The sequence below is a fragment of the Prionailurus viverrinus genome, chromosome A1 (assembly GCF_022837055.1).
Source record: "Prionailurus viverrinus isolate Anna chromosome A1, UM_Priviv_1.0, whole genome shotgun sequence".
In the NCBI taxonomy this organism is placed as follows: Eukaryota; Metazoa; Chordata; class Mammalia; order Carnivora; family Felidae; genus Prionailurus; species Prionailurus viverrinus.
Genome location: NC_062561.1, coordinates 117,387,265 through 117,411,296, shown reverse-complemented (window position 1 = coordinate 117,411,296; position 24,032 = coordinate 117,387,265). Strand labels below are relative to the sequence as shown.

General features: G+C 42.1%; 3 protein-coding genes across 3 annotated transcripts; all 3 read right to left on the bottom strand.

Annotated features, from left to right (window-relative positions):
• Nucleotides 1-1,132: 1,132 nt before the first annotated feature.
• Nucleotides 1,133-5,534, bottom strand: LOC125164296 (protocadherin alpha-4-like). Its single transcript, XM_047856910.1, has 2 exons — nt 3,120-5,534; nt 1,133-1,207 (listed from the first exon to the last, which is right to left on the bottom strand). Exons 1-2 carry the CDS (start codon nt 5,532-5,534, stop codon nt 1,133-1,135), a joined length of 2,490 nt encoding a protein of 829 aa, XP_047712866.1.
• A 4,363-nt stretch (nt 5,535-9,897) lies between these two features.
• LOC125173663 (protocadherin alpha-3) lies at nt 9,898-12,467 on the bottom strand. Its single transcript, XM_047873081.1, has one exon. It carries the CDS (start codon nt 12,310-12,312, stop codon nt 9,898-9,900), a length of 2,415 nt encoding a protein of 804 aa, XP_047729037.1. The 5' UTR covers nt 12,313-12,467.
• A 5,857-nt stretch (nt 12,468-18,324) lies between these two features.
• On the bottom strand, nt 18,325-20,742 carry LOC125176743 (protocadherin alpha-1-like). Its single transcript, XM_047878547.1, has one exon. The coding sequence runs from the start codon at nt 20,740-20,742 to the stop codon at nt 18,325-18,327; it is 2,418 nt and encodes an 805-aa protein (XP_047734503.1).
• Between the last annotated feature and the right edge of the window lie 3,290 nt (nt 20,743-24,032).

Genomic DNA, 24,032 nt, shown 5'->3' with positions numbered 1-24,032 from the left:
AGTATTCTGTGTCTTCCTCTCTCTCTGCCCCTCCCCCGCTCATGCTCTGTCCCTCTCTCCTTCAAAAATAAACACTAAAAAAATCCTCCAGAATAAAATTTTATTAAGCTATATTTCTCTCCTATTTGTAAAAGTTTACAAAAGTCTACCACACTGCCCAAAAATAACAGATGAAGTTGAAGCAGTCTTTTAGAGATTTATAAATAATTTATGCTGCTGCACCAAATTTGACAAAAAATTTAATTACTAAAAATTATCCTAGGGGCACCTGAGTGGTTCAGTCGGTTAAGAGTCTGACTTTGGCTTAGGTCATGATCTCATGGGTTCAAGACATCAAGTTCCATGTTGGCCTCTGCCTTGACAGTGTGGAGTTTTCTTGGGATTCTCTCTTTTCCTCCCTCTCAATCGCTCCCCCACACTCACTCTCACTCTTTCTCTCTCTCTCAAAATAAACATTAAAACAAAAACAAAAACAAAAACAAACCACACCATACATCCACATGTGCCATTATTAAACAGAATAAAATTTAACTTAGAGCTGATATCTATCATGATTACCAATGTCAATAGCTAAAAATAAATCTAGTGAAATATGTAAAGGACCTCTATACAGAAAATTGTGAAATATTAAGAAACATTAAGAATTATTAAGAAATATTAAGATTATTTAGATAAACAGACCATGCTCATGAATTGACTCATTTTTGTAAAGATGTCAACATGCTTCACATTTCTAAATAGACTTAATGCAATCCAAATAAAAATCTCACCAAATTGTTCTTATGAAATTTATATACAAATTTAGGTGGAAATGGAAGAGGTAACATGGCATTGATGTAAAAAAAAATGTTTTTAAGTCAAAAAAATTAGAACAGGGGCGCCTGGGTGGCTCAGTTGGTTGAGCGACCGACCGGCTCAGGTCATGATCTCACGGTTTGTTAGTTCAAGCCTGACATCGGGCTCTGTGCTGCCAGCTCAGAGCCTGGAGCCTGCTTCTGATTCTGTGTCTCCCTCTCTCTCTGACCCTCCCCCACTCATGCTCTGTCTCTCTCTGCCTCAGAAATAAATAAACATTAAAAAAATTAAAAAAAAATAGAACAAAAAAGATCATACCCATATAATGGATATTTTATCAAAACGTGGAATTCATTTTTAAGAAATGATGCTGTTTCAGTTGAATGTCATTGGGGAAAATTAATCTTGACCCCTATGTCACAAAAGACAAAAAAAATTCAAAAAAGGATGTATATCTTATGTGAACAATGAAACAAAACATACCAAAGAAATTATCTACATGACATAGAATAAAAATGAAAAGATTGATAAATTGAACTTAACTGAAATTTAAAATTTCTATTTACCAAAAGATAAAATAATGAAGAGGAGAAGAATGCAAAAGCAAGAAAGTTGTTATATCCAGAATATACGAAATTTTCAAAAAGCAAGCGAAAATGCAACACAATAGAAAAATAGGCAGAGACTCAAACAGCAATTGTATACATAAGATATAAAATGGCCAATAATAATACAAACAGGTGCTCGACCTTATTTATAAATCAGGAAACACAACATGGAAATACTAAACACACCCAGCAAAATAGCAACTACATAGACAACCTGACAATGCCCAATTAGGGAGATGATGTAGAGCAATACACTGTTAGCACAGTGTAAATGGATAAAAAAACATTTGGAAAATCTGTTTTGTATATTAAAGATGAATCTATGCAAATATTTTACGTTCTAATTTCAATTCTGTGTACATGGGCACTGAAAATATTTTTTAAGTTTATTTATTTATTTTGAGAGAGAGAGAGCACAAGCAGGTGAGGGGCAGAGAGGACAGAATTCCAAGCAGGCTCCGTGAGGATGTAGGGCTCAAACCCATGAACCGTAAAATCATGACCTGAGCCAAGATCCAGAGTCAGTCGCTCAACTGAGTGAGCCACCCAGGCACCCCAAAATTTTGGAATATATTTATGATAGCATTATTTGAAGCAGACATAAAGGAGAAACAATTCAAAATGCTCAACAATGGGAAAATTACTCATAATATAGTCATAAACTACTGGAGAGAAAACAAATTAAATGAACTCCAACTACACACAGCAATATGGATGATTCCAGAGAATGATGAATGATAAATATGAAGAACACACAAACACAGGCACACACATAACACATTTTGTGCAATTATATTTAGATAAAGCACAGGAAACAGGTAAAAACTAGTAACAGTTATAGAGTTAAAACTGGCTACATTTGGGGAGAAATAAGGAAAAGTTATTTTGGAGGTTCATTTAAGTAGCTTTGTTTTTTGAGAGAGAAAGAGGATGCAAGTGAGTGAGGGGCAGAGAGAGAGAATCCCACGAGGAGCAGAGAGAGAGAGAGAGAGATGAACCATGAGATCAGGACCTAAGCAGAAGTCAGATGGTGCCCCAAATTTAAGTAGCTTCTTAAGTAGAACGGGAGGCTGTGTCTCCCTCTCTCCCTGTTCCTCCCCCCTCACACTCTGTTTCTCTCTCTCAAAAATAAATAACACTTAAAAAGAAACATTAAAAAAAAATACCAACAGACCGATCCTGGACAGAGATAACCTTAAGCGCAGGGGGCCAGACAGAAGCAGCATCTGGTCAGAAGCCTGAGTCACAATCCCCGGGAAGGCCTGTGAGCCACACACATCACAAGCGTTGCCAGAGAACTAACAAGAAGCTTGGGTTTGTTCTCTGTGCCAGAGAACAGAAGAAATAAAAGTTTCACTTTCAAATAATTGATTGAGTTATATTATTATATCTGGGCACTTTTCAATGTATTATAGGCAAATGAAAGGAAAAGGTTCTCTCAAGTGTTGATTACAACTAAAAATAAATAGTGAAGATGGTAAGCACAAAATTTATAACATTAATTATATAAATATGCATTGAATAATGAAGACAACATATATTGCCTTGGGGTCCTATAATTCTAAAAGATATTAGCTAAACTGGGTACAAAACAAGTGAAGAAGCATGTCAGAGAAATTTCACTGTAAACATTTTTTAATTAGGAAGAAATTGATAGAATAAAGGAAAGTAAAACTTTAAATAATTCAGGTCAACTAAAAGATATTTAAAACTAACCTTTGAAAGGGAATCTCCAGTTGCTGGCTGCAGATCCTCTCTGTCCCTAGAGTCAGGTACACTGGGACTAAAGGCCATGAGGTCGGTCTTGGGCGGACCCTCCCCAGAGCACACCCTCTGCCGCCTCTGCTGCGAGTACGACCAGCTCCCCACCGCGCTGGAACACACCAGCGTGGGCTTCCCCGGCCCGCACGCGCCCTCGCTGGGCGGCGCCGAGCACCGCAGCGCCACGTACAGCAGCAGCGTGAGCACCAGCAGGCTGGACACCGCGCAGATGGCGATGATCAGGTACACGTTGACATCCACCAGCGCCGTCTCCGCGCCAGCGGCGCCCGCCAACACCCGCGACGAGGCCTTGGGCGCCTGGCCGCTCTCCACCAGCGACAGCAGCACGGTGGCCGTGGCCGTCAGCGCCGGCTCGCCGTGGTCCCTCACCAGCACCAGCAGGCGCTGGCGCGGCGAGTCCGCCTCGTCCAGGCTGCGCGTCGTGCTGATCTCGCCCGTGTACAGCGCCACGCGGAACGGGCTGCGCGCGCCACCCGCCGCCGGCTGCAGCTCGTACGACAGCCACGCGTTGTAGCCCGAGTCCGCGTCCACCGCGCGCACCTTCGCCACCACGTGGCCCGCGCCCACCGACCGCCACACCAGCTCGCTCACGGCGCCGCCCGCGCCGCCCGCCCCAGGCAGCGGCAGCAGCGCGGGCGCGTTGTCGTTCTCGTCCAGCACGAACACCTGCAGCGTCACGTTGCTGCCCAGCGGGGGCACGCCCGCGTCGCGCGCGCTCACTTGGAACTGCAGCAGCTCCAGCTCCTCGTGGTCCAGCGGCTGCAGCGCGTACACCTTGCCGCTCTCCGCGTGCACCGACACGTAGCTCGACAGCGCACGCTCGCCCACCCGCCGCTCCACCAGCGAGTAGGACACCAGCGCGTTCTCCTGCGCGTCCGCGTCCCGCGCGGACACCGTGAAGATGTGGCAGCCGGGAGGGTTGTTCTCCTTCACGAACACCGTGTACTCGGCCTGCGCGAATGCCGGCGCGTTGTCGTTCACGTCGGCCACTTCCACGGACACGCTGGCCGTGGCCGACAGCGAAGGCGAGCCCCCGTCCCTTGCGGTCACCAGCAGCTCATAGTTCGCCACGCTCTCGCGGTCCAGGGCGCTGTCCAGCACCAGCGAATAGTAATTCTTGAAGGTGGACACCAGCTTGAAGGGGACATGGGGTGACAGTGTGCAGGTCACCTGCCCGTTGGCACCAGAATCGAGGTCATGCACGCTGATCAAGGCGATGACCGTGCCTAGTGGAGCGTCTTCTCTGATTGGGAGTGACAGGGACTTGAATTCCATTACTGGAACATTATCGTTGGTGTCCTCGACTTCCACCATAACTGTACAATGGCCAGAGAGTGGGGGCTGTCCTTTATCAATACCCTCTACAAGAATTTCATAGAATTTTCTTTCTTCAAAATCGATATATCCCTTTACCATAATTTCTCCAGTAATTGGATCTATGTGAAACTTGGATTCTACATTTGGTAAAATATCAGTTGAGAATGAATAAATAATGTCTGCATTCGAGCCTTCATCTAAATCTGAGGCGTTTAGTTTCATTACCAACGTTCCATTAGAAACATTTTCTTGTACTTTCACCTCATAGAGTGTTCTGTCAAAAGCTGGGGCGTTGTCATTGGCGTCCAGCACTTTGATGTGTAACTGAACGGTTCCAGTCAGCTCAGGTTTGCCGCCATCAGTGGCTGTGAGCACTAAAAAAATTTCTGGAGCTTCTTCCCTGTCTAAAGATTTCCTTAGTAGTAGTCCAAGACGTTTTACCCGCTCGTCATCGGACGGCTTTTCCAGCGAGAAATATTCATTGGGGCTCAGTGTGTAGGTCAGCATAGCGTTGGCCCGGATATCTGCATCCGATGCGCCCTCTAGTGGAAACCGAGTGTCAATAGGCCTGGATTCCGCCATTAATAGATTCTTTTGTGTTCCGGGGAACACAGGAGGATTGTCATTAATGTCCTTCACCTCCACCTCCACATGGAAAACCTGCAGCGGCCTGTCCACGATCACCTCCAGATGGATGCTGCACTCCAGGTTCCGCCCGCAAAGCTCCTCGCGGTCGATGCGAGAATTCACAAACAAAATGCCATTCTGCAGATTTACCTCCAGAAGGTCCCCCTGGCCTTTGGACGCCACCCGGAACAGGCGTGGCACCAGCTCCGCCAGCTCCAACCCCAAGTCCTGAGCGATGCGTCCCACGAAGGTGCCGTGTTTGGCCTCCTCCGGGACCGAGTAGTGGACCTGGCCACTCCCCGCCCTCCAGGCTGCGAGGAATAGAAGTGAGAGCAGCAGACGCTTGGATTCCTGGCCGCTTGCCCAGGAAAACTCCATCTCGAGCCCGCAGTGCTTTGTTTTCATTAAGGGATCTCGTTTCAAAATCAAGAAATATCTTATAACCGTTCAGTCTATGCCGATGTATCCTCCATTTTTATCTGAATGGTGGATGCAGCTTCTTTATAACAAAAGGGATATTCTTTTTCTCTAGCAGATCAATTGTATGGTACAGAGCGACATCATGTGGCTCCAAACCGTAAGTAATAAATTCTGATTCTGCTCAGTCTTACTCTTTTGCCATTCCGCGTACTTTAACGCTGTTGGAGAATAGCAACACATTTTGTGCTACTAAGTTACACGTTTTGTACCTCTGATTGAATGTGACCCTTAGTTTCACCACAGGGGCAACTTTTACTTCAGTGGAAATCCTTTTTTCATACAGGTTTTAACTATTTATAGAGACCCAACTGTAGTTAATACACATTTTGCAAACAGGATTGTTAAGTGTTGATTAGGAAAATTCTTGACTGATTATGTGTTCCTGAAAATGGGGGGAAATAGTTATTAATGATGACACACTTTTGATCTTTGTATTTCATATTTCTGGTGTTGAAGACTTCAGAGAACCCTCTGAACTAGGAAACCTCCAATGCCAAGAATAAGTCTTTGAAAGGGACGTTTTAAAATGTCTGAAAAAGGAAGCAGAAATTACCAGCACTTAACTGAAAGTCTTCATTAATTCACCTCAGGGCTGAAGGTGCAAAGAGCTTTAAGAAGGAACTATGATGTTGTAATATATAATTCGTGTGGGAAAGTATTCCAAATAATTTTATTAACAAATACACTCACCTCCAACAATCCAGATTGGTATTCTCAATTTGTCTCTTATGATTTATAAATACTTGCCTGTTCTCCAGTGTCTAGTGTACATACATTTCTATTTTCTTGTACTGTGCTCATGTATTTTAGTCCTAGTGGGCAACTTCTGGCTTCCAACAATATTTTTCACCAAATAAACATAATCATTCATCCTCATAAGTACGATCCATCTTTTCCAAATGCCTCATACAGCAATTTCCCCCACTTAATGCCATTAAAAATTTTCTTGACCAATGAAATGAAGACTTTCATGATTAAACCAATTGAGCAGGTACTTTTACTCTCTTTTATATACTATAGCATACAGACTGAATCACTTGGGCCATTTATTACATTAATTTATCCTTTTTAGCCATTTGGTATGTATGTCTAATGACAGGAGTGTCATGTAATAAGTACAAAGATCCAAATAGCTGGAGCCTTCTTTTGTAAAATACAAACTTTTAAAGAGAATAATTGTATCTTATTAGTTTAAGAGCTCAGAATACATACCAGGTATTTCCTGAATATTTACCTAATAGAATGATTTGGTTCTCTTCAATTGCCTAATAAAATGCATTAAGTTAAGGTGGTCACAAAGCTAGTTAGGCAAATATGATGTCTCAGCAGCAGCCTCTGTTATTTTCCAGAGATACAAAAATATTTTCCTTATATGATGCCCTAATTAAGATATATTTCAATTTGCATAGTGAAAACCTGGATTTTAGCTTAGTTTCATTTGGCTTTTTGGCAGTCATGATCTCAGAGACATCTGAGTTTTAATAGCCAATGAAGAATTCTCAATAACTAGAGCACAATATATTTTCCTAACATAAGGAAACTTAACATAAAAGGACATAATTCTTTTCTTTTTTAATGATAATTATTTTCAAGCTTTCTTTGCCTATTATATTCACAAACCTCTTTCCCTCATGGTTGTCTAGGACAAAATATCAATCTACTGAAAATGGCTTTTGGGGGCGCCTGGGTGGTGCAGTCGGTTAAGCGTCCGACTTCAGCCAGGTCACGATCTCGCGGTCCGTGAGTTCGAGCCCCGCGTCGGGCTCTGGGCTGATGGCTCAGAGCCTGGAGCCTGTTTCCGATTCTGTGTCTCCCTCTCTCTCTGCCCCTCCCCCGTTCATGCTCTGTCTCTCTCTGTCCCAAAAATAAATAAACGTTGAAAATGGCTTTTGGCTTTAGGCTTCCATTCTATGAAGAGCCACACTCACACGAAAATATCCTTTTCTGAATTAAAACATCAATTAGCATTGTTCCTCTGTCTGAGGACCCAAACTGTAGTTTTGCAAAAAATGATCACACATGTCAAACACACTGGAAGACAATGGAAAAGACTCCCTGTCCATTTACTTTATTTTGAAAATAATTAAATGCATAGATGAGGAGTACAAAAGAATATAAAGGATATTTATGTGAGAACGATTAGTATTAATCTGGTAGAGCAGCAATATATTTCTAAAGAGAAAAACTCAAAAGTCTTTAAAATGTCTTATTAACTGAGAATCTTGTTAGTCAAGAATTTGAAGAGGACAGCTCGATTTGAAGACTGACGTTCCACATCCTGGGAGACAAAAACTTTGCATGACCCTATAATTACAATAGGATGAAAATAAGGCCTAATGAAATAACATGTGAATTCAGGTTGGACATGTTGTGGTGAACATTTGATGGACAAGAGTCAACAAAGGATAGTGAGAGAAATTGAAATGAAAATGGGAAAAAAGGATTCTCTTTCTATTGTATATGTTAGCTTCAGCCCACAATGTCACTGAGTATTAACTAGGTTTTGATAAGGATGCTCATACAGGAAGTAGTAAGTTGTAGTTATAACTCAGGTGGATATATTCTATATAATTATATACACTGGAACCCATTCACCTTCCACAAGCAAGGTTAGTATTTTCATTTTGTCTTTCATGGTTTAGAAATAATTGCTTGTTTTCTAATCTCTAATATGGCTAAGGTTCAGTTTCCAGTGGCAAGGAAACTTGAATGGAAGTCCATCTATTTGGAGAAATGATCAAATGCTAAATAGAGAAATGACTACAAAATAATTTCATTTTGTTTAATTTGGTTGCAGTTATTTGGAGGGTTTACATACTATATAACACACCTTAATAGACAGGTTACTATTCAGAGGAAGGTCACAAGTAATAACATTGACTTACTGGAGTTTTTGGACATTAGCATCCTTACTACTAAGTGTTTGCAAAATAGGTTAATGATTAATAAGTTTTGCTAGTAGAGTAGTTTTAAAATTAGATAGAAAGCAGCATTCTCAACAAAGTTTTCTGACAGAAAACAATTAAAAAAATTTTTTTAAGTGTTTATTTATTTTAGAGAGACAGAGCACACAAGCAGGGGAGGAGCAGTGAGAGACAAGGAGACACAGAATCCAAAGTAGGCTCTAGGCTCTGAGCTGTCAGTACAAAGCCCGATGCAGGGCTTGAACCCACAAACCATGAGATCATGACCTGAGCCACAGTCAGATGCCCAACCAACTGAGCCACCCAGGAGCCTCATCTGATGGAAAACAATTCTTAACAAAATTAATAATATACTTTCAAAACCAATGTTTTCTAAATGAAGATACACTGAAGGAAGTATAAAAGTTCACTTACTATTGATTTTTTCAATGCTTACTAATTAAAGTAGTGAGAAACTGAAGATGAACAAAGATACAATTCTAATTGTTTTTACATTTATTTTTTAGAGACAGAGAGAGACGAGCACAAGCGGGAGAGGGGCAGAGAGAGAAAGAAACACAGAATCAGAAGCAGGCTCCAGGCTCCAGGCTCTGAGCTGTCAGCAGAGACCCCATGTGGGGCTCGAACTCACAAACCACGAGATCAGGACCTGAGCCGAAGTCGGACACTAACCGACTGAGCCACCCAGGTGCTCCTAAAGATACAATTCTAAACCAATAAAATTATTATTCTGGTGTGTGTGTGGTTTTCTTTACCCAACTGAGAAACTAGCCACAATACAACGTATTACCGAATGTGAGCACAAGGACTAAAATGAATCATGTTCAAGTAAAAACAAGGAACTAAGACTTCAGACAAATGAATAAATGAGTAAAAGAGGCTTCATACAGACAACAGGCTTAGTAAACTAATATTTGAAACTAAGGATATATTAACCAAAAGAAGTGGTGAGCATTTATGGGTGAACTCATAAAATGAACCAGTGACATTTGGACTAACATCTAGTAGGAATTCCAAAAAAAAAAAGTGGCAAAATCTATTGAAGCATTGTGCAAGGATTAGTAAAACACAATTGGAGTCAAATATTCTAAACGATACAATTCACCCAAGAAAATATATTTGGTTTCTATCTTTAGCAATAAAATAATCCTACTACTGCACCTATTAACAACAACAACAACAACAACAACAACAACAACACTACAAGTTTGGCTCTCAGTACTTATTGCTAATTCAGTTCAAAACATTTGTCACAAGGAGTTCAAATATTTTAACCACAAAACCCTGGAAAACTCTAACACCAAAAACGTAAGTTTCCAAAAGAACAGAAACATTGAAGAATAAAAAACGATTTTTGAAAGGATTTAAAAATCTGTACTCACTTTGGCAGAAAGATCAACATCTACATCCAGCTGTTCTTCTCTATTCCCGCCAATGGGACCGGGTGGAAGGCTGGGGCTGAAGGCCATGAGGTCGGTCTTGGGCGGACCCTCCCCAGAGCACACCCTCTGCCGCCTCTGCTGCGAGTACGACCAGCTCCCCACCGCGCTGGAACACACCAGCGTGGGCTTCCCCGGCCCGCACGCGCCCTCGCTGGGCGGCGCCGAGCACCGCAGCGCCACGTACAGCAGCAGCGTGAGCACCAGCAGGCTGGACACCGCGCAGATGGCGATGATCAGGTACACGTTGACATCCACCAGCGCCGTCTCCGCGCCAGCGGCGCCCGCCAACACCCGCGACGAGGCCTTGGGCGCCTGGCCGCTCTCCACCAGCGACAGCAGCACGGTGGCCGTGGCCGTCAGCGCCGGCTCGCCGTGGTCCCTCACCAGCACCAGCAGGCGCTGGCGCGGCGAGTCCGCCTCGTCCAGGCTGCGCGTCGTGCTGATCTCGCCCGTGTACAGCGCCACGCGGAACGGGCTGCGCGCGCCACCCGCCGCCGGCTGCAGCTCGTACGACAGCCACGCGTTGTAGCCCGAGTCCGCGTCCACCGCGCGCACCTTCGCCACCACGTGGCCCGCGCCCACCGACCGCCACACCAGCTCGCTCACGGCGCCGCCCGCGCCGCCCGCCCCAGGCAGCGGCAGCAGCGCGGGCGCGTTGTCGTTCTCGTCCAGCACGAACACCTGCAGCGTCACGTTGCTGCCCAGCGGGGGCACGCCCGCGTCGCGCGCGCTCACTTGGAACTGCAGCAGCTCCAGCTCCTCGTGGTCCAGCGGCTGCAGCGCGTACACCTTGCCGCTCTCCGCGTGCACCGACACGTAGCTCGACAGCGCACGCTCGCCCACCCGCCGCTCCACCAGCGAGTAGGACACCAGCGCGTTCTCCTGCGCGTCCGCGTCCCGCGCGGACACCGTGAAGATGTGGCAGCCGGGAGGGTTGTTCTCCTTCACGAACACCGTGTACTCGGCCTGCGCGAATGCCGGCGCGTTGTCGTTCACGTCGGCCACTTCCACGGACACGCTGGCCGTGGCCGACAGCGAAGGCGAGCCCCCGTCCCTTGCGGTCACCAGCAGCTCATAGTTCGCCACGCTCTCGCGGTCCAGGGCGCTGTCCAGCACCAGCGAATAGTAATTCTTGAAGGTGGACACCAGCTTGAAGGGGATGTGAGGCATCAGAGAGCAGGTCACCTGCCCATTGACTCCGGAGTCACGGTCGGACACGCTGATCAAGGCGATGACCGTGCCGAGGGGAGCGTCTTCTAATACAGGTAATGACAGTGATTTGATAACCAACTCAGGTACATTATCATTGGTGTCCAAAATTTCCACCAGAACCGTGCAGTGACCTGCCATTGGAGGATTTCCTTTATCTGTCGCTTCTACCTGGATTTCATATAACTTAGTTTCCTCGAAATCTATGTTACCCTTTACAGTGATGTATCCATTAACAGGGTCTAAGTGGAATTTCGACAAAGCATCTGATGACATGTCTGTATTGAAAGAATATACAATTTCCTTATTTACTCCTTCATCCAAATCAGAGGCGTTAACAGTCACTGCTAGGGTACCGTTTGGAGCATTTTCGAATAAACTCACTTTGTAGACAGTTCTCTCAAACTCTGGGGCGTTGTCGTTTACATCTAGAATGGTGATCTTCAGTTGAGTAGTGCCAGTGAGCTCTGGTTTCCCACCATCAACTGCCGTTATTACTAGGTGATGTTCAGGAATGTCCTCTCGATTTAAAAGTTTTTTCAACACGAGTCCAAGAGTTTTAATATCCTCATCATTTCTTTTAATATCCAAGGTAAAATAATCATTAGAGTTAAGACTGTAGGTCAACAAAGAATTCGCTCCAATATCTGCATCTGATGCTCCCTCTAGCGGAATCCGAGAACCAGGCGGCCGGGATTCAGAAATAAACAATTTTTTTACTGCCATTGGAAAAACCGGCTGGTTGTCGTTAATGTCCTTCACCTCCACCTCCACATGGAAAACCTGCAGCGGCCTGTTCACGATCACCTCTAGATGGATGCTGCAATCCAGGTTCCGCCCGCAAAGCTCCTCGCGGTCGATGCGAGAATTCACAAACAAAATGCCGTTCTGCAGATTTACCTCCAGAAGGTCCCCATGGCTTTTGGACGCCACCCGGAACAGGCGTGGCACCAGCTCCACCAGCTCCAGCCCCAAGTCCTGGGCGATCCGCCCCACGAAGGTGCCGTGTTTGGCCTCCTCCAGGACTGAGTAGTGAACCTGGCCGCTCCCAGCCTCCCAGACTGTGAGGAGCAGAAGCGAAAGCAGTAGTTGCCGGGCTCCTGAACCTTCTTCTCTCCATGAAAACATCACTGCAAGCCTTTTCCAAATATTGGGTCACTCTTGCATCGATCCAAACTTTAAAAAATAATTTGGGTTCCTCGGTTTTTCTTAAATAATCTTACCATGCCCGTATTTCACAGAGGATGGGGAAAAGCAGCAACTGAGTATGTAATGCATGATGTATTTCTTTTGTGGTGAAACACCTTGTGGTGGACAGCGACATCATGTGGCTAAACGTGTAAGTATTAAATAAATTTACTACTTGGGTCTGAACTTTCCCCAAATTTCTATTTTCGTTGTAATATCCTCCGAGCACTTTTCAAATTCTTTATATTAAAAAAATATATATCCTTATAGCTTTTATACTAATTCATCACTTCCAAATATTCCAATCCATGACATAAAGTTAAAAAGAATAGAATAGTGATTAATGCTATAACAGTAGTGGACATCTATTGGAAATATTCCCCATGTGACAAGCATGGGGTTATAATAGGGTTATCCCATTATATTCTCACAACAACCTTCCAAGCTAGGTATCAATACAATTCACTTTTTACCAACAAGGAAGTGAAAACAGATATCAGTTAAGTAACTTAAAAGTGATATTAATTGTTGATGTTTGGGTGGGATCTCAATGTGAGTCTAAACTTGTAACTTTTATCACTTGGCCTTGAAGTCTACATTTTATAGCAAAACCAGGCCTTTGATATTCATGACCACCAAAACATTGAGGCATTGAAAGTATGTGTATATACATATCCATCTATCCATACATATTTACTTCTATATTATGATGGCAATTGTTAATTTACATTATTTATTTATTTATTTATGGAATGTTTATAATGCACTCTTGTGTGCTTTATCCAATAATTATACCCTTGTTGTCTGTCTTAACTGTTATTTATAAAAGATGCCAGAAGTCAGTTTTTTACAGTGCAGTTCTTTTGTAAATTTGTTTTTTACAAATGAAAATACTGTGTGATTTAGATATTTGCTACATTCATATCATACCAAGTAAGAGTATATGTGTTTTTTAAATTTCCACACCACTTATACATTTCAATTTACCTGTATATCTGAAAATGATTGCAATATGAGATCATTGTGTTTTTAATGATCTCTGCTCTAGATGAATTTATGGATTCCAGTTTTTTAAAAAGCTGTGACTTGAAAGTTTTGGTGACTTAACTAATCAATAGAGAGAGAAAAGTAACTTTGGAACATAATTCACCATTCAACGTATGTAAGATGAGACAATATAATATTCTAAAAGTTTCTGAGAATTCAGCAAGAGGCATGAGTTCTTTGGGTATTTGCAAGTTGAGCAGAGAAAATTCATGGGCAGAGGTTGACTTTAGAGAGGTAAAAGCATGTCAAAAGCTTTGCTTATAGTCAGAGCCTCTTGAAATAAAATCAAACACATGATTTAAGTATTAGGGGAAAAGTTTTCATACCAGCTTTTTTTTCCCATGTACTCATTGAACGCAAGCCAGGATTGCAACTTAACTCGTATTTTATCATTCACATTCAGAATAGAATAAATTATCAATTAATGTTTGGGTTTTTTTTTCCAATATATGAAGTTTATTGTCAAATTGGTTTCCATACAACACCCAGTGCTCATCCCAAAAGGTGCCCTCCTCAATACCCATCACCCACCCTCTCCTCCCTCCCACCCCCCATCAGCCCTCAGTTTGTTCTGTTTTTAAGAGTCTCTTATGCTTTGGCTCTCTTCCACTCTAACCTCTTTTTTTTTTTCCTTCCCCTCCCCCATGGGTTTCTGTTAAGTTTCTCAGGATCCACATAAGAGTGATACCATATGGTATCTGTCTTTCTCTGTATGGCTTATTTCACTTAGCATCACACTCTCCAGTTCCATCCACATTGCTACAAAGGGCCATATTTCATTCTTTCTCATTGCCACGTAGTACTCCATTGTGTATATAAACCACAATTTCTTTATCCATTCATCAGTTGATGGACATTTAGGCTCTTTCCATAATTTGGCTATTGTTGAGAGTGCTGCTATAAACATTGGGGTACAAGTGCCCCTATGCATCAGTACTCCTGTATCCCTTGGGTAAATTCCTAGCAGTGCTATTGCTGGGTCATAGGGTAGGTTCAATTAATGTTTTAATGGATAAAAGATTATTTTAAACTATCTCGAGTAACTAAACAAGTTACATTAATGATATGTGTTAATATCAAACTTACATAATTTCTAATTGATTCTACTGTACTAGTTCACAAAGAACATTTCACGTGTTCAAGAACTAGTTCACTAAACATTTAAGAATTATATTGGAAAAGCATGGATCTAGGAAATAATTATAGGCATCTATATGTCAAGTGTTTTGAAGAATCTTGAAAGGCAGTAGTTTTAAAAAGATACAGAATTAAAATTTTAAAACATATTAATGGAATACCTCTGACAACTTATAATACTATATATTTCATGACATTTAAGAGTATACTAATTGCAAAGTAGAATGCCACAGGGAATTAATGACAGAGTATAATGATTATAGGCAATGAAGGTAATACTAAAGGAACTATGAGTCTAGAAGATTGAGCTGATGTGTGGATAAAGTATCAGTGAATAATATCTACTCTCACTTAGACATCTCCTTAGGCAATTTAATTTAAAAATGTAAATAAGGAATAAAAAATCAGTAAGAAAAAAATTAAAATTAAAAAATAACCAATAACAATTTGTACAGTGATAGACTGTGATTCCCTCTTAGTGAAAAACTGAGTTCTGGGTATACCTGGATATAGTTTTCAAAGCTTACCATTTGTCTGTAGTACAAAGGTAGGGGCCAGACTTCTAGTAGGACAGATTCCACCTGACCAGTCATACTCTGCACACAAGTCCCAAGAAAGTAGTGAGTAGATATGAGACTCTAGGTAGGATGACTCCTCCCAAAAAAGGAGTTCCTCCTTATTTGCTCAAACCATTTCTTTTTCTCCGTAAAGCCTCAGATAAACATTTCTGATTCTCAGGAAATATACACTCCCTAAATTTTGAGGCGTATCAACTCTTAGCAGCTAAGAAGTTTACTGTAGAAACAGACTATCCTTAAAAGATTTCCCCACCTAACTTTTCAATTCCTTTAAAAGCAGATCTCAGATGAAAATGAATATCTGGCCTGTTAAATGGATAAGACCCAGATCACTTAGTGGAAGTTATTTCTACAATTCACCAATATCCACATACATATGGGGGAAAAAAACAGCATATAGCTAAAAAACAAATAGAAGACAGTTTTAGACAGTTATTTCACCCCAACACATCTTCTTTTGAAGTGTTTAAATTCTTTTCCAAGTGTAACATTTACTTTTCAAGTTTATGTTTTAACTACCCAACACAGGAATTTCCAATTAAAATGTAGTCATTCAATATCAGTCTTTACTTTTTGGGAAAACTCCAACTTCATTAGTTATAGGGATGCTGCCAGGAGAAAGTGAGTGAGCTCACAGTTGTGGAAAATGTTATCATGGGCACAGTTTGGTGCCAGAGGCGGGTGGTCAGTCTCTGCACAGTGGGAGGCCTGTACACATTAGCCTGGTGATAGTGATACTGGGAAGGATGACTGAGCAACCCAGTAACATAACACCTGAGTTAGGGTACTCTCCACTTTTATGTAAAAAAAACTCCCACTACCTGGCCACCCACAATGTGATTTCGTAAATGTTAAGATATTTTTATAGTGTTAAGATATTTTAACAAAATTGAAAGGGGGTTCTTTCCTCAGGGAACTTACTATTGTACCTTAAAACTCTAAAGATTTTGCAAGTGTGAAATCTTTATTCCAAATCACAAGCTATGTGACCCCTGAAAGAAATATGTATCATGAGCAATTATTCCCAAGTGATGTCATGTGTTGTAATGATCTATGATAGGTATTTTTGAAAACTTTTTTTAATGTTTATTTATTTCTGACAGAGACAGAGAGATCATGAGCAGGGGAAGGGCTGAGAGAGAGGGAGGCAGGTTCCAGGCTCCATTAGCATAGAGCCCAACATGGGGCTCAAGCCCAACAACCACAAGATCATGATCTGAGCCGAAGTCAGACCCTTAACTGACAGAGCCACCCAGGCACCCCTGATAGGTATTTTTGCAGGTCCTGGCAATAAAAGATCCATTCAGGCTGCTTTCAAGTACAAGGAAATGAAAACTTTATTTATTACCTGTTGCATAAACAGATAAAGACAAATGAATTCTTGATTGAAAGAATAATTTAGAAAACATCCAGATATACATTATAGTCCTATTCCAATATATTCTGACAGAATGGATAGATGATGTAAATAGGAAATATGCATTATATATTCATACTCTTTAAATTTTTTCCAGTTATGAACTTTTTTAATTTTGAGAAAAAAATTACTTACAGGTAATAAGTTTTCAAATTTAGCTTAAGTGTTTTTCAATCCTTCAGGTCCTATTATTCATGAACAGATTTAATTATGAAAAAAACAAAATGTGAAAATAAGGAAATCATTTAAATTAAATTGTTCTCAGTGCAAGATGCATCTCTATTTCATACCATATAATGCACAATCGGATAGTGATTAAAAATAAGCAAATATGTGGCACAAAAACAGACACATAGACCAATGGAATAGAATAGAAACCCCAGAACTAGACCCACAAACGTATGGCCAACTCATCTTTGACAAAGCAGGAAAGAACATCCAATGGAAAAAAGACAGCCTCTTTAACAAATGGTGCTGGGAGAACTGGACAGCAACATGCAGAAGGTTGAAACGAGGCCACTTTCTCACACCATTCACAAAAATAAACTCAAAATGGATAAAGGACCTAAATGTGAGACAGGAAACCATCAAAACCTTAGAGGAGAAAGCAGGAAAAGACCTCTCTGACCTCAGCCGTAGCAATCTCTTACTCGACACATCCCCAAAGGCAAGGGAATTAAAAGCAAAAGTGAATTACTGGGACCTTATGAAGATAAAAAGCTTCTGCACAGCAAAGGAAACAACCAACAAAACTAAAAGGCAACCAACGGAATGGGAAAAGATATTCGCAAATGATATATCGGACAAAGGGCTAGTATCCAAAATCTATAAAGAGCTCACCAAACTCCACACCCGAAAAACAAATAACCCAATGAAGAAATGGGCAGAAAACATGAATAGACACTTCTCTAAAGAAGACATCCGGATGGCCAACAGGCACATGAAAAGATGTTCAGCGTCGCTCCTTATCAGGGAAATACAAATCAAAACCACACTCAGGTATCACCTCACGCCAGTCAGAGTGGCCAAAATGAACAAATCAGGAGACTATAGATGCTGGAGAGGATGTGGAGAAACGGGAACCCTCCTGCACTGTTGGTGGGAATGCAAATTGGTGCAGCCGCTCTGGAAAGCAGTGTGGAGGTTCCTCAGAAAATTAAAAATAGACCTACCCTATGACCCAGCAATAGCACTGCTAGGAATTTATCCAAGGGATACAGGAGTACTGATGCATAGGGCCACTTGTACCCCAATGTTCATAGCAGCACTCTCAACAATAGCCAAATTATGGAAAGAGCCTAAATGTCCATCAACTGATGAATGGATAAAGAAATTGTGGTTTATATACACAATGGAATATTACGTGGCAATGAGAAAAAATGAAATATGGCCTTTTGTAGCAACGTGGATGGAACTGGAGAGTGTGATGCTAAGTGAAATAAGCCATACAGAGAAAGACAGATACCATATGGTTTCACTCTTATGTGTATCCTGAGAAACTTAACAGGAACCCATAGGGGAGGGGAAGGAAAAAAAAAAAAAGAGGTTAGAATGGGAGAGAGCCAAAGCATAAGAGACTGTTAAAAACTGAGAACAAACTGAGGGTTGATGGGGGGTGGGAGGGAGGAGAGGGTGGGTGATGGGTATTGAGGAGGGCACCTTTTGGGATGAGCACTGGGTGTTGTATGGAAACCAATTTGTCAATAAATTTCATAAAAAAAATAAGCAAATATGAATCAAAATAGAATCATTAACAAAGGAAATAGAACAATTCTAGAATCGATGGAAAAGACTCACCTTTCCTAAGTGTTCTGACTCTGAGGGTTGTTGTCTTTCATCTGCGGAGCCTGGAACTTGAGGTAGGCTGGGGCTGAAGGCCATGAGGTCGGTCTTGGGCGGACCCTCCCCAGAGCACACCCTCTGCCGCCTCTGCTGCGAGTACGACCAGCTCCCCACCGCGCTGGAACACACCAGCGTGGGCTTCCCCGGCCCGCACGCGCCCTCGCTGGGCGGCGCCGAGCACCGCAGCGCCACGTACAGCAGCAGCGTGAGCACCAGCAGGCTGGACACCGCGCAGATGGCGATGATCAGGTACACGTTGACATCCACCAGCGCCGTCTCCGCGCCAGCGGCGCCCGCCAACACCCGCGACGAGGCCTTGGGCGCCTGGCCGCTCTCCACCAGCGACAGCAGCACGGTGGCCGTGGCCGTCAGCGCCGGCTCGCCGTGGTCCCTCACCAGCACCAGCAGGCGCTGGCGCGGCGAGTCCGCCTCGTCCAGGCTGCGCGTCGTGCTGATCTCGCCCGTGTACAGCGCCACGCGGAACGGGCTGCGCGCGCCACCCGCCGCCGGCTGCAGCTCGTACGACAGCCACGCGTTGTAGCCCGAGTCCGCGTCCACCGCGCGCACCTTCGCCACCACGTGGCCCGCGCCCACCGACCGCCACACCAGCTCGCTCACGGCGCCGCCCGCGCCGCCCGCCCCAGGCAGCGGCAGCAGCGCGGGCGCGTTGTCGTTCTCGTCCAGCACGAACACCTGCAGCGTCACGTTGCTGCCCAGCGGGGGCACGCCCGCGTCGCGCGCGCTCACTTGGAACTGCAGCAGCTCCAGCTCCTCGTGGTCCAGCGGCTGCAGCGCGTACACCTTGCCGCTCTCCGCGTGCACCGACACGTAGCTCGACAGCGCACGCTCGCCCACCCGCCGCTCCACCAGCGAGTAGGACACCAGCGCGTTCTCCTGCGCGTCCGCGTCCCGCGCGGACACCGTGAAGATGTGGCAGCCGGGAGGGTTGTTCTCCTTCACGAACACCGTGTACTCGGCCTGCGCGAATGTCGGCGCGTTGTCGTTCACGTCGGCCACTTCCACGGACACGCTGGCCGTGGCCGACAGCGAAGGCGAGCCCCCGTCCCTTGCGGTCACCAGCAGCTCATAGTTCGCCACGCTCTCGCGGTCCAGGGCGCTGTCCAGCACCAGCGAATAGTAATTCTTGAAGGTGGACACCAGCTTGAAGGGGATGTGAGGCATCAGAGAGCAGGTCACCTGCCCGTTGACACCGGAGTCGCGGTCGGACACGGAAACAAAAGCAATGACGGTGCTGAGTGGGGTGTCCTCTCTGACCGGCAAAGACAGAGATGTGACTGCCAGTTGTGGAGCATTATCATTTACATCTAGCACTTTCACTAAAACCTTGCAGTGATTTGACATTGGAGGACTTCCTTTATCAACTGCTTTTACATGAATTTCATAAGATTTTGTTTCTTCATAATCCAGTCTACCAATTAGCCTAATTTCTCCTGAGCTGGAATGAATTTTGAAGTTTTTTTGAATGTTTAGGGGAACATCACTGCCAAAGGAAAAGACAATTTCGCCATTTACACCTTCATCGGCATCAGAGGCGTTTAATGTAGTCACTAATGTTCCATTTGCTGTAGTCTCTAATAAATGGATTCTATACACAGCCTGGGCAAACAATGGGGCATTATCATTAACGTCCAGCACTGTGATCAGCAGCTGAACTGTACCTTCCAGCTCTGGTTTGCCCCCATCAGTGGCCGTCAATAATAAACGAAGTTCTGGTGTTTCTTCTCTATCCAAAGATTTCCTCAATTCAAGTGAAAGTGACTTACTCAGTTCATCACTTGCCTGTACATCCAAAGAGAAATAATCACTGGGGCTGAGGGTGTAAGTTATTAGAGCATTGGTCCCAATGTCCGCATCAGCAGCACCCTCTATCGGGAAACGTGAATCCACCAGTCTAGACTCAGGAATAAATAACCTTTGTTCTCTCCCTCTGAAAACCGGTGGGTTATCGTTAATGTCCTTCACCTCCACCTCCACATGGAAAACCTGCAGCGGCCTGTCCACAATTACCTCCAGGTGGATGCTGCACTCCAGATTCAGCCCGCAAAGCTCCTCGCGGTCGATGCGAGAATTCACAAACAAAATGCCATTCTGCAGATTTACTTCCAGAAGGTCCCCACGCCCTTTGGACACCACCCGGAACAGGCGTGGCACCAGCTCTGCCAGCTCCAGCCCCAGGTCTTGCGCGATGCGTCCTACGAAGGTGCCGTGTTTGGCCTCCTCCGGGACCGAGTAGTGGACCTGACCACTCCCAGTCTTCCAGGCTGCGAGGAACAAAACGAAGAGCAGCAGGCGCTGGGCTCCCTTGCCTCCTTGCCTAGGAAACAGCATCGCAAAACCACTACACCTTTGGTACCACTCTCACTTCCAAATCATGCTTTCTTTACTTTATATCTTGAATAATATGTCCCCTGTTTTTGTCTTCTCTCAGGCTGTAACAAAATGGAGCTTCCTCCCTTAGTTTTTGGTGATCTAAACATTAACATTGACAAGACTTTGTGGTATACAGCGACATCATGTGGCTAATGCTGTAGATTGTAGATTCTTCATTGATTTCCAAAATAGGCTATATATTCATTTGCAATTTATTCAATGCAATCACTTTCAATTATGTCTTTTAAAGACTGTACACTCTCACTTAAGAGTATGTAATTCAATACTGTCCTTTAGCAGTGGTCACAAATATATTACAATTAGATTTTGGGAAAATCGAAATATTCACCAATAACCTTACATCTTTTCATTTAAAACAATTTATCAGCTCATGTTTTTATTATTAAATATTTGTAACTGAATACTGGAGCTTTAAAATAAAACACTTTGGCCACTAAAGTTCACCTTATTCTAGGATATTGTGTCTGTTAATTTTTAAAATAATATTACCAGGAACTTACTTATGATATTTTTAGAAAATTTTCTGAAATACATTGAAAATTTTTTCAGTGTTTATGAACAGCGACATCACTTTTTGATACTTGAAATCTTAGAATATTGAAATTTGGGACATTTTCCTTTGTTCTTGTTATATAACATCTAAGTGCTGAACTAATAACTTTCGCCTCTAAAAGTCATTATTTCAAATTAAGTTAGTGTCCCTTGGATCTTTATTCCTATGTCAAATTTTTGCTGCACCTTATTTTCTTATTAAGTCATTGTCATATGTCAATAAGAATAAAATTAACATTGAATCAATGTCAATTACACATATCTGAGAATATTATAATAATCTGTAGTCAAATTTTTAAATGTAAATCTAAAGTGAAGATTAGGTTTTCAGAAAAAAACTATTTGAGAAAAACCTATTAAACTTCTCTTTCAACTTTAGTGCAATTTATAATCAGAACCCCATAATTACATCAAAATTTGACTAATAAATGTGATCTGAATAAACTATCACAAGTTACTTTAAAAAGGATGGCCTTAACATTTTTACTTCAAGTACCATGGATATTTAAGGATATTAATATAAATAAGGATTCATATAAGTTCCTAATCAGAAAGCCTAAGTCACTGTTTACTTGATAATTAAAATGTAGATGAAACATGATGTTATTTAAAAAAAAAACAGATTATAATTTTAATAGCAATTCCAATGTAGTAATTGCCTCATTACAAAGGTACAGGAATATAAGATACATCAGTACCCTCTTATTCTTGAAATGAAGCAAATTCAGAACTTGATACTTTTTTAAATGCTAATAGATTTAGACAATACTGTCAATATTTTAATGTACAAGGTAGTTTAATGTGGTATAAATTTCCTTTTATGCATTTTATTACTGTGAAGAATACATAGAATAATGCTAACTGCAATTTGCTGTCATTCAGATATTCCAAACATAAAACTGTTGAATTAAATATACTTTGTTTTCTACAGTTAAAAGCTTATTTTGCCTTTTAAAACATATCTCTATTTACTGAAAACTATAAATTATCATGTTTTAATGTTGGGAATTACAGTGATCTTTAAATATAATCTCAACCATAAGCCATATGGTAATGTTTCATCCTCTTTATTTTGATGAAAATTGTTGGATTTGAATATATTCTCAGTATAAGAAAAATGTCATTTACAATGATCATATGACACTTAATTGAAACTTAAAAAATAGTTAACCATGGACTGCATTATCATGGTAGTTATTATGAAAATAAAAGGCTACATGATATTATATTCAAGGAAAAAATAAATGCGGACATAAATGACTGGAAATTTTGTTATCAGAGAGAGCTGTTAAAATAGCAGAGTGTTTTGTATATTATTGAGTTTAAGCTGGTACAAATTCAGAGTACTATAATTTAAGATATTAAATGCAATGTCCACAGTAAGCACAGAGAAAATAGCTACATCATCCAAATAGACCTATAACTAGTAAAAAGATGAATCAGTAATTTTTAAAAATCTCCTGACAAAGAAAGGCCCTTGCCCAATGGCTTCATTGGTGAATTTACTAAAAGATTACTAATACTGATATTTTTCAAGCTTTTCCAAATAGATAAAGAGGAAGGAACACTTTCTTACTCTATTAGGCCATCATTACCCTGATACCAAAGGCAGACAAAGACACTACAAGAAAGGAAAACTACAGATCAACTTCCCTCATGAACACTGATTCCTCCAAAAAAAATCCTCAAAAAAATATTAGAAAACTGAATTCAGCAGCATGTTAAAAGGATTATACACCATGAGCATGTGGGATTTATTTGTGGAGTGTAAGGATGATTCAGTATACATAATCCATGTAATAAGCCACATTAAAAGAATTAAGGAAAAAAACACATGATAATCTCAATAGATGCAGAAAAGGCATGTGACAAAATTCAACATTCTTTCATGATAAAAACACTCAGATTCCTAGGAATAGAAGGAAACCACCTCAACATAATAAAATGCCATACATGAAAAACCCACAGCAAACATACTCAGTGGTGAAAGGCTGAAAGCTGTTCCTCTAAGATTAGGAACAAAGCAAGGAGACCTGCTTTCACCTTTTCTATTCAACAAAGTATTGAAAGTTCTAGCCAGAGCAAATAACCGCCCTCTCCCCAAAAATGAGGCATCCAAAATGGGAAAGAAGATGTATAATTATCTCTGTTCACAGATGCAATCTCATATATAGAACACCCTAAAGATTGCACAGAGAACTTAAAATCAATAAATGGATTCAACAAAGTGGCAGATACAAAGTCAACACACGAAAATCAGCTGCAACACTATACACTAAAAGTGAACAATTGAACAGGAAATTAAGAAAACAATTTCATTCATAATATCATAAAATACTTAGGAATTAACTTAACCAAGGTGAAAGACTTGTATGATGAAAACAACAAAAGCACTTTTTTAAAAAAGATTATTTATTTATTTTGAGAGCACATGAACACACGCATGCTCAAATGGGAGAGGCAGAAAGAGAGAGGGTGAGAGACAATCTCAAGCAGGCTCCATGCTGACTGCATGAGGCTCAAACCCACGAACTGTGAGATCATGACCTGAGCCAAAAGTCAAAAGTTGGACACTTAACCAAATGAGCCACCCAGGTGCCCCAACGAAAACATTTCTGAAAGAAATTAAAGAATATATAAGCAAATGCAAAGAGATCTCATGTTCATTGATTGAA